Source organism: Girardinichthys multiradiatus, chromosome 1 (assembly GCF_021462225.1).
Source record: "Girardinichthys multiradiatus isolate DD_20200921_A chromosome 1, DD_fGirMul_XY1, whole genome shotgun sequence".
Taxonomy (NCBI): domain Eukaryota; kingdom Metazoa; phylum Chordata; class Actinopteri; order Cyprinodontiformes; family Goodeidae; genus Girardinichthys; species Girardinichthys multiradiatus.
This window is the reverse complement of record NC_061794.1, coordinates 26,460,690-26,481,434: the sequence shown is the minus strand read 5'-3', so window position 1 is coordinate 26,481,434 and position 20,745 is coordinate 26,460,690. Positions and strand designations below refer to the sequence as shown.

General features: G+C 39.9%; 1 protein-coding gene across 1 annotated transcript in view; it reads left to right on the top strand.

Annotated features, from left to right (window-relative positions):
• Nucleotides 1-20,745, top strand: part of LOC124876883 (chemokine-like protein TAFA-2) — a 135,418-nt gene that overhangs the window by 59,548 nt on the left and 55,125 nt on the right. The window contains exon 2 of the mRNA XM_047379912.1: nt 7,302-7,402. Within this exon, the coding sequence (XP_047235868.1) occupies nt 7,303-7,402 (100 nt within the window). The 5' untranslated portion in view covers nt 7,302. The remainder of the gene's footprint in view (nt 1-7,301; nt 7,403-20,745) is intronic.

Below are 20,745 nucleotides of genomic sequence, written 5' to 3'. Positions count from 1 at the left end.
CATGTGCACAGATGAACTCATACTCTCTCACTTGAGTCCCACCAGGTGTGTGTAATCTCATCCACAACAGAGTTAATCTGCTCACTTTAGCAAATCCACAAAGTTTAGTTTTCTCACAGTGTCACAAATTCTTCCCAGAGTGTTTCACAGAAATGTGCTTTTATTTTCCTGTGATACCCCTTCAGTTTTTACAAGGAAAGCAAATCAACACTAGGAAAGATATTTGAACAGTGACAATATACAGTGTCTAGCTAAAGTATTAATATCCCTAAACCTGTTCCTCTTTTCTTCTGTTACAACCAAAAACGTCAATGTATTTTATTGGGATTTTCTGTGATGCCTGTTATATGGAGATTTACATCCTTCCAACACTACTTCAGTGTTTTGTTTTGCTTGTTTGGAAGAATAAATAATGTTGAACTGACAGCAGACGGTAATCCGCTTGTCACATTGTATGTTTTTTTTGCCTATATTTGCTATGTTCTGTTACTCCTTGTGTTAAATGTACACAGGGATACAGACTAAATAGCCCTCCTGGTGGAGCAGACAGAGAGTTTGCCTGTTGTTGAAGTTTATGTCCTAGATGGTGCCCAGAATATAAAGTGCTTTATTTCTATGCATGGCCTTGCTCAGGGTAAACATAGAACAAGATTTAGGTTGGCAAGTGTTTGAAGGTTTGTACTTCTAATTCTGTATTACCCACAATAAAATATAATACAAAAACAATATATTTTTTAAACAACAATATTGCTGAATAATCAAAAAAACAACATTGTTGGTTTGGATTTTATTTGTGATTACAGTATGAGTTGCTGCCTTCTTTTCAGCTGTTGTGTGTTTTCAGTTAATATCAGGCTAAAATGGCTTTGAATAAAATATGTTTGGGACTAGTTAGCAAATATTTTTATTGCTGACAATTTAAGCTAATATTCAATTCAATTCAGTTTATTTATATAGCGCCAATTCACAACACATGTCTCAAGGCACTTCACAAAAGTCAGGTACATACATTCCAATTAATCCTAATCATTGAACAGTGCAGTCAGATTCAGTTATTTATTCAAATTGGATAAAACGATTTTCTATCTAAGGAAACCCAGCAGATTGCATCGAGTCAGAGATTTATAGCATTCACTCCTCCTGGATGAGCATGTAGCGACAGTGGACCGTCCCTGGCATTGACTTTGCAGCAATCCCTCATACTGAGCATGCATGTAGCAACAGTGGAGAGGAAAAACTCCCTTTTAACAGGAAGAAACCTCCAGGAGAACCAGGCTCAGTGTGAGTGGCCATCTGCCATGACCGACTGGGGGTTTGAGAGAACAGAGCAGAGACACAAAAAGAACACAGAAGCACTGATCAACCAACATAGGATTATATCTTACTAACATTAAAATTTCTATGGGAAGGAAAAGTAAATGTTAATGGATGTAGCTCCTTTAGTCGTTTTATCTAGAAAGAAAGAACAGATAAACTTTGAGCCAGTTTTCAAAGATAGAGTCTGAAAGAGAGCACATACAGTTAGTTACTGTTAAGCTCAATCAACCGCCATGTCTAGGAGAGAGAAAGGGTTAAACACTGAAAGACAGGGCCATGTGGATCATCTGTAGAAGGTGAGCATTAAGTTGTTGCCAGCAGAAGCTTTGACGATGCCCCTCTCCAGAAAGGTGTCACAGGTAGACACAGAGTCAAGCCAGGTGTAGCTTCTAGGAAGAGAAAAGAGAGAGAACATAAAGTTATAAACTGAAATAACAGCAAATAATGCAAAATAGGAGAGTAGTGTGAGAATGCAGTGAAGAGGGAGAAATTGGTCATTGTGTCCTCCAGCAGCCTAAGCCTATAGCAGCATAACTACAGAGATAGCTCAGGATAACCTAAGCCACTCTAACTATAAGCTTTATCAAAAAGGAATGTTTTAAGCCTAGTCTTAAAAGTAGACAGGGTGTCAGCCTCGCGGACTAAAACTGGGAGCTGGTTCCACAGGAGAGGAGTCTGATAACTAAAGGATCTGCCTCCCATTCTACTTCTAGAGACTCTAGGAACCACCAGTAAACCTGCAGTCTGAGAACGAAGTGCTCTGTTAGGAACATATGGAACAATCAGATCTCTGATGTATGATGGAGCTAGATCATTAAGGGCTTTATATGTGAGGAGGAGAATTTTAAATTCTATTCTGGATTTAACAGGGAGCCAATGAAGGGAAGCTAAAATAGGAGAAATATGATCTCTCTTTTTAATTTTCATCAGAACTCTTGCTGCAGCATTTTGAATCAGCTGAAGGCTTTTAACTGCATTTAGTGGACATCCTGATAGTAAAGAATTACAATAGTCCAGCCTTGAAGTAACAAATGCATGGACTAGTTTTTCAACATCACTCCTGGATAGGATATTTCTAATTTGGGCAATGTTCCGGAGGTGAAAGAAGGAACATGTTCATGCTGCATTCACATTTGTAAATATTTTGCTTTATAAAATAATAATGATAGTCATTGTTTAACATGTGTGAAAATAAATGTAATGCAGTAAAAATGACTACCATATTTGGTAGATTTATACTTGGAAAAAAAGTTACTTAATTACACTTAAAAAACAAAGATAACCTTGTTTTACTCTAAAAAATATATAAATAAAAATTTGTTATCTAGCAGAAGAAAAAGTTAGAACATCCTACACCCTAAAATGTTTGCCCTCTCTTTACTGTGAGATGTTTGCATGGTATGACTTCGTTCATTGTCATGTTACAAGGTCCAGTTCTGATTCAGCTTTATTTTTTTTACAAATTTTCTCGCATTTTTCTTAAACTGCTACGAATCAGAAACAGGCAGACCCAAGATTCAGCCAGACACAGTAGTTTAAAAGGTTTATTCATCCACAGGAAAACGTCACACAGGTAACACTCCTCACAGCTTCCAGGAATCACTGAGGCAGAAAGAAGGATTAGTGACTTGTAGTCTCTCCAGATTTTGCAGGAATCAGAAAAGCCACTAACCTGCTTTTGTCTTGAGTGGAACTTGAAACCCAGAGGGGAAACCTCAGTGGGCGGCAGGCGGTGATCTCCACAGTACAGGTAAGAAGTGACTCCAGGCTGAATAATCCGAGGGCTAGGCTGGCTCAATAATCCAAGGACAGAAACAGGGTCAACGATCGGAACAAGAGGCGTCAGGCAAGGGGCAGGCATAGGCATAAACCAGATGCAGGAAACAAGGTCGACAACCAAAATCCAAATAGTCCGACAGGGAGCAGGAAGGAACGCTGGATATCTACTCACATGAATGGCTTTCAAAAATCTGGCACTGTCTGCTTGTCAGAGTCAGTATATATCAGGGAAGACACAGGTGCTTGGCATTTCACAGATTGCACTACACTGCAGCAGCCCAAGTCAGGGCTCCACGAAGGGCTTGACCTGAGAAACGTGGAACGTGGGGTGAATCCTCATGGAGTTGGGTAATCTCAGTCGTACAGCGACAGGGTTGATGATCTTAGAGACTGGGAAAGGTCCAACAAATTGGGGTGCCAATTTCCGGGATTCTTAATGGGAGGTCCTTGGTGGAGAGCCAAACTTTCTGCCCCACCTGGTACTTAGGGGCAGGGATCCGTCTCCGGTTGGCCGTTCTTGACTGAACCAGTGACATTCTGATCATCGACCTCCGGGCCTTTCTCCACATTCTTTGGCACCTTAGGGCAGCTGCTTGGGCGGACGGAACATTAGCTTCTCTCTCCTGAACTGAAAACATGGGTGGCTGGAAACCAAACACAACATGAAAAGGGGACAAACCAGTGGCACTTGATTTCATAGAGTTCATGGCGTATTCAACCTAGGGCAAATTTTGTGACCACTTGGTCGGGTCAGACTCACATAAGATACGAAGTTTGGTTTCAGCTTCTTGGTTGGCTCTCTCGGTTTGGCCATCAGACTGAGGATGAAACCCTGAAGAAAGACTAACAGAAATTCCCAACAAAGAACAAAACTCCTTCCAGAAACGTGACACAAATTGGGGTCCTCTATCGGAAACAATGTCATTTGGGATTCCACGGAGCCTGAAAACTTCTCGGGTCAATATCTCACCCATCTCCTTAGCAGATGGAAGCTTCTCCAACGGCACCAGATGAACCATCTTTGAAAATCTGTCAATTATGGTTAGTAGTACAGAGTGACCATTAGAAACCAGTAGACCTGTCACAAAATCCATCGCAATATGTGACCATGGGCGAGGGGGAATTGGCAAAGGGTGCAACAACCCTGCAGGGGGGCGACGAGAAGGCTTGGCTCGACAACATTGAGTGCATTCAGCAACAAAGTCTTTGACATCCTTGACCAGCGATGGCCACCAAAACTGAGTTCGAACAGTCTGAATGGTTCTGCTGATTCCTGGATGACAAACTAAACGAGAGCAATGACAAGACTCCAGTACCTTAGGCACAAGGCGTTCAGGGACAAAACAGCAGTCAGGTGGACATGATGGTGGGATAGGCAGATCTCTAATGGCTTCCTGGACCTCCCTTTCCACCTCCACTTGGGACACAGACAACCTGACGGTTTCAGGAAGGATAAACTCCTCTTCACCCGCAGACTGAGATTCTTCAGGCTCTTGAATCCGGGAGAGGGCGTCAGGTTTGCCATTTTTACTCCCTGGCCTGTAAGATAGGGAGAAATTAAAACGACCAAAAAACAAAGCCCACCTAGCCTGTCTAGGGTTTAGCCGTTTTGCTGATTTCAGGTACTCCAAGTTCTTATGGTCAGTCCACACCATAAACGGCTCCTTAGTCCCCTCTAGCCAATGTCTCCACTCTGTCAACGCCAACTTGACAGCCAATAACTCTCTGTCTCCCACGTCGTAATTCCGCTCAGCCTGTGACAGAGTCCTTGAAAAGAAGGCACATGGGTGAACACGATCATCCTCACCTCTTTGGCTTAATACAGCTCCGACCCCAGTGCTTGACGCATCCACCTCCACAATAAACTGTCTCTCTGGGTCAGGAGACCGTAACCTTTGAGCTGACGTGAAGAGTTCCTTTAACCTATTGAAGGCCTTCTCTGCATCCTTATTCCACACAAATTTCACCTTGGAAGAGGTAAGAGCGTTTAGGGGAGTAGCAACCAGGCTGTAATTTCTAATAAACCTCCTATAGAAGTTTGCGAAGCCCAGAAATCTTTTAAGCTGCTTGCGATCAGTTGGAACAGGCCATTCCAATACGGCCTTAACCTTGGAGGGGTCGACAAGCACTTGATGAGGGGAAGTGATGCAGCCCAAAAAGGAAGTGGTAGTTATGTGGAACTCACATTTCTCTGTCTTGACGAACAACTGGTTTTGGAGAAGACGCAGGAGAACAGCTCTGACATGTTTTCTGTGGGTTTCCAGATCTTGAGAATAAATCAGTATGTCATCAAGATAAACAAATACGAATTGACCCAGCATGTCTCTTAGAACGTCATTGACCAATGACTGAAAAACTGCAGGAGCATTAGTAAGTTCAAATGGCATGACCTTGTATTCATAATGGCCCATAGGCGTGTTGAAAGCCGTTTTCCACTCATCTCCTTCTCTGATTCGGACCAGATGATATGCATTCCTTAGATCCAGCTTAGAAAATATCTTGGCTCCCTGGATCTGATCAAAAGCTGTGTTCATGAGTGGTAAGGGATATCTATTTTTAACTGTTATCTCATTAAGGCCTCTATAATCAATGCATTGTCTCAATGAACCATCCTTCTTCCCAACAAAAAAGAAACCAGCACCTGCAGGAGAGGAAGAGGGTTGAATGTGCACTGCCTTTAATGCCTCATCAACATAACTCTTCATGGCCCTGTGCTCTGGACCAGACAATGAATAGGTTCTGCCTTTAGGGGGTGAGGTGCCAGGAAGAAAATCAATAGCACAATCATAAGGTCTATGGGGTGGCAGAGCTGTGGCCTTGATTTTATTAAAAACCTCCTTTAAATCATGGTATTCTTGCAGTACCTTGGATAAATCCGGATAGGTCTCCTCAATCTCATTCTCCACATTGACTTCCGTAGCAGCAGACAAAAGACAGTCAGAGTCTGTCCATAGGACAACAATCAGTCGTACACTGCACACATCTGGCCTTTATGGAAGAGTGGCAAGAAGAAAGCCATTTCTCAAAGATATCCATAAAAAGTCTTGTTTAAAGTTTGCCACAAGTCACCTGGGAGACAGACCAAACATGTGGAAGAAGGTGCTCTGGTCAGATGAAACCAAAATCGAACTGTTTGGCCACAATGCAAAACGATATGTTTGGCGTAAAAGCAACACAGCTCATCACCCTGAACACACCATCCCCACTGTCAAACATGGTGGTGGCAACATCATTGTTTGGGCCTGCTTTTCGTCAGCAGGGACAGGGAAGATGGCCAAAATTGATGGGAAGATGGATGGGGTCAAATACAAGACCCTTTTGGAAGAAAACCTGTTGGAGTCTGCAAGAGACCTGAGACTGGGACGGAGATTTATCTTCCAACAAGACAATGATCCAAAACATAAAGCCAAATCTACAATGGAATGGTTCACAAATAAACATATCCAGGTGTTGGAATGGCCAAGTCAAAGTCCAGACCTGAATCCAATCGATAATCTGTGGAAAGAGCTGAAGACTGCTGTTTACGAACGCTCTCCATCCAACCTCATTGAGCTCGAGCTGTTTTGCAAGGAAGAATGGGCAAGAACTTCAGTGTCTCAATGTGCAAAACTGATAGAGACATACCCCAAGCGACTTGCAGCTGTAATTGCAGCAAAGGGTGGCGTTACAAAGTATTAACGCAAGGGGGCCGAATAATAGCGCACTCTCCACTTTTCAGTTTTTTATTTTTTTTAAAAGTTTGACACATCGAATAAATTTCATTCCACTTCACAATTGTGTCCCACTTGTTGTTGATTCTTCACAAAAAACTAGAATTTTATATCTTTATGTTTGAAGCCTTAAATGTGGCAAGAGGTTGACCAGTTCAAGGGGGCCGAGTACTTTTGCAAGGCACTGTACATGGGTACAAAATGGGTTTCTTACAGGAATGAAATGTAGGTGGGAAGAAACAAAATGGCAATGTGAAAGTATGCAATATGATTTGTATGATTTCACCCAGAGCTGTTAGTTACAGACTCAGAATCTTAGTTTGACCAAAACTTGGGGACAAGCCTACATCCATTCACCTACTCTATTTAAATCGGTCAACAGTCTATCACAAACTAACCAATGTTCCACTTGCAGATGTGTATTTTTACATGCAATAAACACTGAAAAAAATCACGTTTGTTTTCTGATTATGTGTTTTTATCTGGTTCTTACAGAATGCGGGAGCGGGGTCTTTGGATTTGTGGTGTAGGTGTATGGAGTCTTCTGCTTTCACTTTGTCTGGCCTCCCTCACACATGCACACAGAAGTCATACAGGTAAGTGAACTCCTACCTTTATATCTGTTTTTGTGAGTCTTTATTGTAAACATTCCTGTCAGCCAGTCAGCATATGTTTACAGGACCTACAGTACTGGAGCTTTTGTATATTACCTCTGCAGGGAGCCCCTCGGGCCAATTTCTTTTTAAGTGTTGTAAAGGTGGAATGAATAGACTGTGTTCCACCTGAGGGAATGTCAAGGTCAGATCCCCAGTGAAACGTGGGATCACAGGGGCCATTTGCCACAATGAACACAAAGTAAAAAGTTATTTAATAGGAGGAAAGGGAATGCATTTGACCAGCTAAATGGCCTTCCTAGTTCAGGATGCTTTCATGCCTCTGCAGACCAATCATGGTGGTGGTGACGCCCCAAAATACACATGGGTTACAGTGAGCTGTGTTCATTTGTGATTTCTGAATGTGTGATAGTCTTCTTCTATGGGTCAGATGGTTGTATCACTCCACGGCTGAGCCCAGAGGCCTCTTTACAACTACTTGGTTAATGTGTTGTGTGAAGGTTGTGTATCTTTGCTTAGGGATCACCCTCATTATGCTGACAACCACAAACGTCAAGAGTAAAAAGTTTACTCAGGAACTACTTTATTTGCCATTTGTATATCAATATGAGTTTTGTGGGGTATGAGCCTGCTGTTTCCTTGAAAACAGAGCTTACAATCAAGGATTAAGATACAGTTTTTTTTAGGATTCCAAGTAAATTAATATTTGAAACTAAGTATGTACATAAGCTTATTTACCTATGTGCCATATTTAGGATGTCACTGTATAGTATTCTTGACTTAAATTTACTAGGTAATTGCCTAATTGAAAACTTAAAGGGATTATAAACTGATTTTATTTGAGGGGGTTCGCTGCTGTAGTCTCAAATTTTACTACATCTGAGAGGTAGAGATGGCTTAAAAATGTTACACATTCATATTGTAGTAATTACTTTGTTGCATTTTCCCTTCATCTACACTCTGCAACTTTGTTCATCGTAAGCCTTCTGCATACAGATGAAAAGACAGATTAAAGTAATATTTGATTTTGTTTTTGCTCAGTTTTTTTACGTGACCCGCTAGGCCACGCCCCTTTGGGTGGTCTATAAAGCTAGGTAAAACTCCACCATTTTTTTTTTCTTAAATGTATCACGAGAGGAGGATTTAATCTTCAGAAAACAATTCCCCAAATGAGTTTTGCATAAATACCTTTTAGTTTTACAGAAACTTAAACACAGGCGATAACATTTTCAGGTCCCTCAGACTTTGCTGACTTTGTAAACAAAACGGTACAAAAAGCACCTTTCTTTTTTAAACCACCTCCCCATGTCTCATATCACAAACTAGAGACACTCACATTTCTAACAAGGCATAACTTGTCTTTCTACCACCTTTTCTGGTAATGTAATTTGGTTGCACATTACAGTCTGCTGGTTGCTGTCCACCGGCTGCTAGCTTGCACGCTACTCTGTTAGCTTGCAGTTATGTTTGCAACTGTACATTTTGATGATATACAAGGTAAATGTCATAACCAAAGGCTATTTCATATGCAGAAGGACTCCTACAATAGAAATCAGCACTTTTATTTGACCAAATTCCCTTTTATTTCCTTTTTATGAGGTGAAAAACACATTTGGGAAAGTTTTAGCACCTTTGCCTAACTGCCATTTCTGCCTGGCACATTGCCCTCTAAAACTTTTGTGGAACATATATGCGTCAACTTATTCAGTCTAAATTTGCTGCAGTTATACTGAACATGTGGATGAATGCAACTTGGAGGTTCTTCTAGGATTTCCAAGGGATTCCAAGGGAAACTAAAATCCCTTAAGGCTTAACAGGTTAAGGCACCTTTAGAAAACAAACAGAACCAGTTCATGTCCAGTTATATAAAACCCTGTTCAATTCAAATGTAATTCAAATCTATTATATCAACCTAAAATACAAATGCATAAATATAAAATTATTACCCAAGGCAACTACACTTCACACCATACACATGCATGCAAGATGGACATCCTTATTTACAGTGAATGGGCATAATATTAAGACCATCAAACTAGTAGTGCTGATAAACTCTTTGCTGCCAAAACAGCCTTTCCTCATCAAGGCATCTACTACACTAGACCTCAGAAGCTGTGCTGTGGCATCTAGCACCAATACGTTAGCTGCAAGTTCTTTAAGATCTGCAAGTTGTGAAGTGGGCCCCTACGGATTGGATTTGTGTGCCTAGCACATACTACAAATGATCAATTGGATTGAATTTTGAGGAGTTTGGAGGCCAAGTCAACACCTCAAGCTCACCGTAAATGAGTCCTTAACCATTGTTGCTTTGTGGCAGGCCACATTATCCTGCTAAAAGAGGTCACAGCCATAAAGACGTATAGTTTCCATTCAAGCATTGAAATGGTCTGCAGCAATTCTTATGTAGGTGCAACATGTTAAAGTGACATCCACATGTATAGCAGGAACCAAGGAGTCCCAGCAGAACACTGCTTAAAGCGACAATTTGCCTCTACCTACTTGCCGTTTTTCTAGGTTGTATTCTGGTGGCATGTGTTCTCCATGTTATGATGTAATAAAAAAAAGTAATTCATCAGACTTGACCATATTCCTTCTTTGCTCAGTGGTCCAATTCCAATCCCCAAATGACCATTGTCGTGGCCACTGACCGGTCTGCGGCTATGCAGCCAGAGTCAGATATATTGCATATTCTGACAGCTTTCTCTCAGAACCAGAAATAACTTTTTTAGCAAACTGAGCTACAGAGGCTTGTCTGTTGGTTCAGAAACAGTCTTTCTAGCCAATACAAGAGTGGTGCAGTGCTTTTTATCATGTGCTTTTTATTGTTTTTCAAAATGTCAGCACAAGAACAGCTTCTTACGACACAAAAGACTATTGCTTAACTATTTTAACCTTCTGACCACAGAAAAAGTCAAACAAATTTAAGCAATGGCAAAACTAATGTAAAAATAAGTTATGAATCTCATCTCAATTAGAGCTGATGTCAAGATTTGACATTGTTATAAATATAGTTTATTTCCATCAACTGTTGCTGAAACCATCCTCTCTAGTGGAGCAGAGATTGTGGTCATGTGAATGTGTGGCTTTGCTAATTCTGCTGCTTGGGGATAATTGTATTTCGTCATGTTTTACTAGTTCAATGGATTGATAAGGAGGGTTGGGATTGTAAGCATTCTGAGAGTACAACTGTAATTCAGGGATAAAGTTTCAACTTTGTGATTCTTTCCAAATGAAACTATGATGGTGGATGTCAATGGTTTTGCTTTTATGAGATGAACATAGAAAAGCATTGCAGTGGTTGGGAAAAATACTTCGCACATTGCTACCATTTATTCAAATGTGCATGCTTTAAAGACTTGATGTTCCAAACTATTGCCTTCTCCTGATAACCATTGTGCATGAAATACCAGTGAAGGGAAATATAGTTACTGTATGTGGCTAATCAACAACTGTGGTGTTATCCGTCATTAGAAAGATAATACCCCTTCACTGTTCATCTGATCTAGCACCATGCATCTTTTTACATTTCCCCCCTTTTAGCTCTGCACTTGCTGTGGTTTGAGTCTGTTTCAGAAGTTAGGACAAAAAAATAGAATAGAGCTTTTAAACTAATTGAAGAAACATTAACTGTACTGTATTGAACATTGAAAGACTAGTGGAGTACAGATATGTATTTGTCTTTTTCTTAAATAAAAATAACTAATGGCATTTAGCAGGCAATTTAATAACAAAGTCTTCTGTAGTGCTGTCAGTATATTTTATATCCCAAACTCTAACTTGTCCAGTTTGTCCATTAGTGGCTTCCTGAAATAGGATATTACTTGTCTGACTCTCTCTCTTGAATTCTTTAAAAAGAATCCATTTCAGAGAGACATGTGCGAGTCATTTGATGTTCTGTGAGGAAATTGAGAATTTCTCATAAAGTTATCACTGCTTAGTAACATGATTCTTTATGAGAGTTTATGCGTCTGTACATTGTATTTGTGCCCTTGCTGGAATGCGATAACCGTGCCTCTGTGTTTGTGTTTAGTGTCTGTTTGTGAGTGAGATCAACTCTCCTGCTCTCTGGCTGTCAGGCATTATCATCTGCTCTCAAAGAGAGATTCTTGACAAGGCAAGGGCAAATATTTTCATAAAAGGAAGGATTTTGAAAAGACATGGAAAGAGGGAGAGCCTTTCTCATAGTGAGGCGCTTCACCAAGCTTTTTTTAGTGAAGTGCTGATGTCTGCACAAAGCAGGTGAAAACTGAGAACAGGAGGTGTGAGATTTATAAAAGTGATAGGATAGGAGAAAAAATGGTTTCCTAATGCTGAAATATTGTTACATCTGGACACATTTATGTGCACAAGCAGGTGTTTGGTGCAGAGTATCTGGAGAAAATAGAAGTTCAGAACAGCAATCTTTAGATTTTCATCCAAAAGCTGAATCATTTTTTAGAGTAAAATTGAATACAGTGTGGTTGGCTAGTTATAGAACATGAAATGATAACAAAATTAGCAAATAAAATTAGCATTTTATTGTAGGTAGCAGTAGCAAATCCATAAAATAGAGCCCTGATGTTCCAGATAGACATTTGAAACCATATATTGCTTATACTTTCTTAAATATGTTTTACAAAATCATTTGTCAGTGTTTGCTTCTAATACTATACATTGGTTAAGCTTTTTGACACAAACTAGAAATATTGCATTTTTTTTAATGCATTTGTCATTTCTGAGAGGGCAGAATCAAAAGTATCGTGGAGCGGCAGTCATTGGCTCGAGGTCTTAGGTGTATTTTTTGAAACAAATCACATGCAGGAAGATAATTACTTACAACCCTGGCAAAATTGGGTTAAAAGTGAGCTTTTAAATTTTTACCAAAGATGTTTCCTCTGACTAGAAATATTATTAGTGTTATGGGGTGCACCAGACAGAATCTGTGGAGAGAATTAAAGATTATTGTGATGGCAAAGAGACCTTCAAACCTCAACTCTTTTTAATGCAACTGATGACTGATGTTTTAGTGTGTTTTTTTTTTTTTTCTTCAGTAATTTTGTGCAGGGCTATAAAAAACAAAAACAAAAAAAGGAGCTTCAATCTGATTGTGTAACATCTATAGTGATTTGTTTGTCCTCCTGTTAATGGCTGATTGTAGAGTAATTGGTAATCAGGGAGTTACAACACTATCCAGGTGCAGGTTGTTTGAGCAGAGAAAAAACAGGTAAACAGGCAAGTGATAAAATAATTATGGAACACACCCTTGAGTCACCTCAAGGTTAAAGCCTTCACTCATACATCACACACACACACTGCAGAAATGTATTGAATTTAACAATGATAGTTTGCATCTACTTTAACCAATGATTAGATTGATCATGTAATTGGTCATGGACAGTTTAGTATCAAATCTTACAGATAGATTAGGTAAGCCAGTAAGACGCAGCCTTGTGCTTAATAAATAACTGGAAATGCCCAAAAATATTCAGACAGACTAAAAATCGACAAAAGGCTGAAGATATAGCACAGAAAGTAAAAAGGTGTCATTGTTTTTGTAATAGATCTGACCCACATACAGAAGAACACTGAGGAACAACTGAATCAGTGAAAGGTGTTTTATTTACAATAAGTGAGTCTGGAACATGAACGGATGAATTGCCAACTGTATGAAAAGAGGGGGAAGAGAACTGGTGAAACAGGGAACTTATAATATTGCAAAATAATGAAAGGTAACTATTGTAATCAGAAGAGTGGCTTACTAAATGAGTGCAGTCAGGTCGCCAGTGGTAGAGGGAGTCGGGACCCAGGTGTGCAAAGCGGAGAAAATCCAGATGGTTTACCTGAGCTGCAGAGTGAGTTCTGGTGAGTTCAGGAGTTAGTTCGATGTTCAGGTACTTGCGTTGGAGGGTGGACAGGGTACGCTTCTGTGTTGGTTCAGGAGACAGAGGACAACAGGAAGCTGCCAGCTTGGTACTTGGAAATGAAATCCAAACAAAAATCTTGATCGTCCAAAAACTTCTGGAACCGAAGTCAAAGTTTAACAAAGAATGATCAGAAGGTTCAGGTTTCTGCTTGCAAAGGACCATAAACAACATCAGCTTAAAGACAAAGAACGACGCATTGCTTAGTAGTGGCTGAGTTTGTTACCACTGAAGGCAAACACTCTGCATCGAAGTGCTGGCAGCCTCCTGCTTAAATACTCCTTAAAGCAATCAGCAGATCAGTCGCACCTGTCACCCGCACACCTGAGAAACTCCAACAACATCTGGAAACTGAAAACAAAGTCACAAACAAAGCAAAACACACACACTGAACCCAGAACCCCGACACAAGGTACATTTATCCCTCCATTTTGGATTGATTGTTGCTGATAGGCTCAGTTTAAAATCCACAGCAGCACAAGAAATAAGGAGGCCACATATCTCGTTTTAAGGGAATTACACCTGGGCCCTGTATGCAAATCACGAATAGTGGCTTATCCAGGTAACTTCAGGCTTAGAATTTGCCTTATCAAAAAGCTGATTCACATCTTCTTTAGGTCCTTCAGTATAGTAAAACAGAGATTTTCTGTGGCATCTGCCCTTTTTGTCCACATGCAAGCAGGGTTTTGGGTGAGAAAAACGGGATTTTTTTTCAAAGCTCCATTTGTGCGTGTATTTGTGTGGATTGTCTATGCAGATTACTAAAAGCAATGACGTAACATTCAGTTAACTTACCACTTAATGAGCTACAAAGCACAATAGTGGAGCAATTTTTACAGATTGTTTTATACTCTTGTCTCATTGTCCTGACTGTTTCACTCAAACTTCAAATATAAACTAAAAAGTTAATGATGGACAGGAAAGGGTTACTTACTCTGACTGCACTGTTCAATGGTTAGGATTAATTGGAATGTATGTACCTGACATTTGTGAAGTGCCTTGAGACAACATGTGTTGTGAATGGGCGCTATATAAATAAACTGAATTGAATTGAATTGTGTCAAAGGCATGAGCTACCACTGTTTTGGGGAAATTGTTAGCTTAGAATTGCTTTAGCTAAATTCAGGATCTTCCTTTGATGTTGACATTATCACTACATATTACTGCAGCAGATGTGCTTGTGTTGGTTGGAACTCACATTTCATATCCATTAAGTAAAATTAGTATTGAGCACATTTTTCACAGCGAATGTCGCTTCAATTGTTCTTTTGACCTAAAATTCACCCTAGATGTTGGCAGCAACCCAAATAATCCATGTATACAGGGAAATCAGAAGTTATGGGCAAAAAATACGATAAGAGAAATAAATATTGAAAACACAGAAATTTATTAAATGCTTTATGAAAAACCTTTTTGGACCACAAAACTGTCTTTAAACATATGCACTCTGATCTTTAGATTTTCTTTATAGATTTTCACTTGGAAACAAGACAGGTGATTGATTGGGCCATTCTAGCAGTTTTACTTTATTTCTCTGAAACCAATTAAGAGTTTTCTTGGCTGTGTGTTTAGGACAATTGTCTGGAAAAGTGTTGCCAGGGCCTTAATTTCAGCAGGAAAACTTGGTGAGAGATATCTCGGCAGAGTTGATCCTTATGTACCTAAAACAGAGACTAATTACTTCAAAGTTTGTTCCTGTTAGAAGCTAAAGATTAGAAGCTAACGTTAATTGTGTTTCTTAATTAAAAGGTCTACCTCCAAAATCCTAATCATTTATCAAGAGTGCAGGAGAGCAATATACTCTTGAAACTATGTATGTGGTTTTACATTTATATTCATGCTCACATCACATTGCATCACATCACATTGTTTTTTTATTAGACTGTTTAATCACAAATGAATCCTGACAATTTGAAAGTACATTATATAATCTAGATGGAAAATGAACTTCAACGATAACTTCACCTACTAGACTTGATCGTTTTTTTCCTTGCAAATCATGTAGTGCAAAGAGCATTTAAAACAGCTATAAAAAAATTAAGAATAATGTTTTCTCTAATGTCCAATAAATGACACCATCGTTGTTTAAAACAATACCTCTTCTAATGAAAAGACATTTGATACCTTCATGCATGCATTTGTGTATATGCCAGCTTTAATAAGTTGTGATTCATTCCTCTTATTCCAGCGCCAAACAGTTTTACATGAATGTGCAAATGTCCAGAGTCAGTAGCCCTGCTCTGACTTGCCAAATTGAAAATCGGCTATCTTCAATGTACGGTTTACTTCAGTCAGCTCTCTCAAAGGAAACCTGGATATATTAAACCTCAAACGTCAAATTATGTTCTTGCAGGGCAATACACCACATCTCGCATTAACATATGCACATTGACTGACATTGTCTTTTTGCTATCAACTCTTCCTAGATGGTAATTCTTCTCTTTTCCATTGGTCATTTACTTGCATGCTTCCAGAGTCTCAGAGATACTTACACCAACTAACCAGTTTGCAAATGAAGTACAAAACAAATGTTCTGCACCTGAATAGGTTTTAAACCCATCTGGCCTCTTATTTTTTATTGTTTCAATGTAGTTGTAACATATAGCGCTTAATGTTTTCGCCTTACTTATTATTTGACTGTTACACATGCACAAATTGACGTGCCAGCATTTATTGTAGGTGATCAGGTGGTTAGAATATCCAAAAAGTAATTATAGTTCCAGCAATTTCATGCCCAAAACTGCTGGAAACCTTATCATCATACTATGATGAGACAGTAACCAGTATCATCAGAAAGAAAGAAAATGGAAAAAAGAAGCAGTCTGGTTAATTCTCAGCATATGTACATTTATGATTATAAACATGTGTATAGCTTCTGTTCCTCTGTCAACCTCCAGATATTTAGCTATTAAGATTGATAGAAAAATACATCTTGCCTTTTTAAGTTGCTGCTCCATCTGTTTATTTTAATCCTTACTATATACTGTATGTAAGGAATTCCATGCATTGTATTTAGAGCTCTAAAAACCTTAGAGTACTAAAGATTGTCTTCAATGAAGAGATCTTATTAAAAGGCGAAGGCTAGGCCTTAGTTAAATGCCTTAGTGGCTTTGCAAATAGTCTTGGCAAAACAGCTTGGCTTGGACTTTGAAGCAAAGCGGAACAACAATTACGATGATAATTTCACCACACACTGTCAAGTCATTGATTCTCAGTCTATGGCCTGCCACCACTATACATCGCCTGTGATTAGAAGCCAGTGAGAACTTGCTCTGAAAGGCGTTGTGACTGCCAAGAAGGTGAAAAAGAGATGTAAGGACAGAGACATATTGGGCTACGGGTGCTACACCACCCTCACACAAGCTCAGAAGAACATGTGCATTCAGTCTAAAATGCTGACAAGCATCCAGTGATTGCACATGCAAAACCATGCACTCACCCACCCACCCACCCACATGCATACGCACATACACACACGTTTACATGCATGGATGGCCAAAGAGGCTCTCTACTAATGTGATTTGTGAAGAAATGCTGTCTGCCCTCTTTAGTTACTGTTCCACAGTGAAACTGAACTCCATGCCTGATAAATAACATGTCTCCGTATGGCTTGTGAAAAATTCACAAGCCACAAGTGAAAGTTTTTCATGCTGACAAACATCAGAACAATCCCTTACAGATTCACTTTAATGGTCAAGAGATGGAGAACATGTGTGTAGTTATATATGTGAGACAGAAACAGTGAAAGACCCTAAATGATCTTGATCCAGTACTTGTTGGTATTAAAATGTTGCATATAATAATAATAAAGTGCATAATTTGTGATCAACACTAAACTATTTATGTTTTTCATGTTTGATATTTTAATTAACACATTTATTTTGAGGGCTGCACGGTGGCGCAGTTGGTAGCACTGTTGCCTTGCAGCAAGAAGGTCCTGGGTTCAATTCCTGTCCAGGGGTCTTTCTGCATGGAGTTTGCATGTTCTCCCCGTGCATGCGTGGGTTCTCACCGGGTACTCCGGCTTCCTCCCACTGTCCAAAAACATGCCTGTTAGGTTAATTGATCACTCTAAATTGCCCTTAGGTGTATGAATGAGTGTGTGCATGGTTGTTTGTGTGTTGCCCTGCGATGGACTGGCAACCTGTCCAGGGTGTACCCTGCCTCTTGCCCATAGACTGCTGGAGATAGGCACCAGTTCACCATGACCCACTATGAAATAAGTGGTAGAAAATGACTGACATTTATTTTGATGTGTGTTTGTAAAGCACATTTTGAACTCTTCACACTATAAAACTCAATGTTAACAACTATTGCTGCAGGTACAATAGGAGCGGATGAGATTCGTCTGGATATTTGCTAAGGCTCTGGTCATTGTGAGGCTTGACATGCCTTTTCAATGACACACGGAGGATTGGGACAACACCTGTGGCTGACCAGAGAGAGTTTATTTAAACTACTGAGGGCTCACACTTCTCACCCTCACCTGGGAATGTTAACCATAGGGTGTTGGCAAGGAGGCTCTGACCAAATGTTTAACCACTCCACCCTATATGTGTTCAGTGAAAATTAAAATGGCTTAGAACCCTGTGCCCTGAGGCACTTAGTGGGAGGTGCTGCAGGACTATCAGGTGATGGCTAAACATTTAAGAGCTACCGAGTCTAACCAAAGCATAAGCAAGGTCTACATTCTCGTTATAAAATTCAGCTTGTTCCCATTGTGAGCTGGACACTGCCAGGGCTTCCCCTGGTCACAGATTCTATCCATTGTGTTCACGAAGAGAGTCTCAAGCTATAGTGTCTAAGGAGGGAGTATTGTTTGGGAAACTAATTTCTGTTTTTGCAGCAGTTGTTGTTCTGTTGGCTTCATTAAGCCATGATCTTTGGGGTACACCGAAATGGTTCACAGCAAAGTGTGAGGCCATTATTTCCTAAACGAGAAAAAGAGGGTCTACTAACTCCAATTCTTCAGTCTCTGCCTCATGTATAGTTCAAGTATCTAGGAGTCTTGTTTATGAGTGATGAGAGCAGGAGATGGACAAGTAGATTGGGACCTATTTGAATATCTTTTTAACCAGTCACATTAACCAGCCACTTCATCACTTCTAGTCAGGTTTCTGTGCTCACCACAGTACTGAGACGTCTCTTGTCAAGGTGTTCAGTGACCTCCAGATAAATGCAGACTGTGAAAGAACCACAGTGCAGGTAATATTGGACCTCATCGCAGCATTTGACAATGCTACTGGAGAACTGAGTTGGCCTTTCTGGTAAAACACTTGGGTGGTTTGAGTTCTACTTGAAGGGCAAGCACTTTTTATGTCAATAGGTAACTTTATATGCTTGACAAAAATCACATGTGGGATTCCCCAAGTTTCCATTTTGGACCCCTGCTATTGCTGCTGTGCTTCACTAGCTCAGATTATAACACACAACAAGACAAGCTACCGTAACTCTGCAGATGACACACAGCTCTACAATTACAATGTTAGAAGTTGAGTATGAACCTATTCAAGCACTGGGTAGATGCCTAGAACAAATCAATGCGTGGATGTGCCATAACTTTCTTCAGCTGAACAAAAGACAAGACTTAAGTAATTATTTTTGGATAAAAGGAGGAGCGATCAAGAGTCAGCACACAGCTTCAGTTATTATCAGCTAGAAACCACTGATTAGGCCGAAAATCTGGGTGTAGCGATGAACTCAATTCTGAGCCTTCAGAGGCACATAAAGACAATTACTAAAACGGCCTCCTATCACCTGAAGAACATTTCCAGGATTAAAGGACTCCTCTATGCATTTATTTTTAGTCAAATTGAGTACTGCAACAGTGTTTATGATCCAGAATGCTGCTGCCCATGTCCTCGCTACAACTAAGAAAGTAAAGCACATCACCCCGGTTCTGAAACCCTTACACTGGCTCCATGTATCTAAGAGAGTGGACTTTAAAAATAAATATATTAGTTTATAAATCACTGAATAGCTTAGCACCAAAATACATGAAAGATTTGTTTTCATTGTATCAACCTTATAGACCACTCAGGTCCTCTGGTTCAATCCTACTCTGCATCACCAGAATCAGAATCAAACTTCCATGAAAACTAAATCAAGGTTAAAACATATTTCTTTAGAGTTGCTATTGTTCTATTTATTGACTTTTAAATCTTGTAGTCTCTTATGTAAAACATTTTCCAATAACTACAGCCTGGCATGTAAAGCATAAATCTAAATCTAGACCTGGAAAGTCTCACTAAGCAGGTTTACTGGAAAATCTGTTTAAGCTGGTGTCGGGAAATGACACGCCTAACCTCTAACAGCCTGCATCCAAAAGACTCGCCCTTCTTCAACTGGTGGTCTGGACGACCGAGTAGCCCACAGCAGTCATCCACTCCTTGACAGTCACTTCTGTTAACGGCTGCTCATTCCCTATTTTACAACTTGCAATTGGTATATGGGTTAGGTTGTTTTTAGGGGCTCGGCATGAGCCCCAAGGGCATTGTTTTAACAAGTTTGGCTTAAGGCAGCCTATAAAAACCTCCTAAAATCATTTGGAACCAGGCAACTAGACTTTTTACCACCAACAAAAACCCCTAAAATAAGGTGACTCAAATAATTGACTGTCCACAATAAATCTAGAATTTTATATGCTTTCTTTAATTAGTAATGCTTTTGCAGGGGTCAGTAACAGCTTAAAAATCGGCAAAACGTAATAATTTGAATAATAGAAATAAATCAATCCACCTAACCTATCTTTCCCTAATGCTGAAACTGGTAAGGCTGAAGAGGCTTTGGAGACGGAGGCTCACCATGGATCCGAATGGAATGATTTCTTTAGGAAGCGAGAGTGATTTTCTTCTTGGGTGAAAGGCAAATCTTCGGTTCTCTTCTGCTAAGTGGACAGGCGCTGATGCTTGGGGTTTTGATGGTCAAGTTAGAAAAAAAGAAAAAAATTAAAAAACTTAAAAAACAGAAACTTTGTTGGCATATATTTCAAAAGTCGGTAGCTTTCAGAGGCTGAATAGTTGAAGGAAACCTTTGAGGTGTAATTGAGGTTGGTTCAGGACTTCCAGTAGCCTGAAACTTAGAGAAATCAGTTGTTCACTGACCAGGTTCACTTCAGTTGTCTTGGTAAAAATGCAACAGATGAAATTCAGATTCTCAATTTTGAGTTGCAGCTCTTCTCAGGGCACACGGGTTGATCTTCTTCATAATTCAGAATTTGTCAGCGGGGCTGCGTCTCCGGTCTTCTGATTCATCTGTTGCTTCTTTCTCCGTCCGATCTTGTTCGCTGGTCTTCTGCGAGGAAACAACCGCGTTTCTTTTTTTGGCACAGTTTTTATATTGCAGATAGCATCACTGCCCATCCCCTGTTGCCAGGCAGGCTTTCCCATCATTGAGTTACGTGGTCACTGTGACTTGATGGTGCTG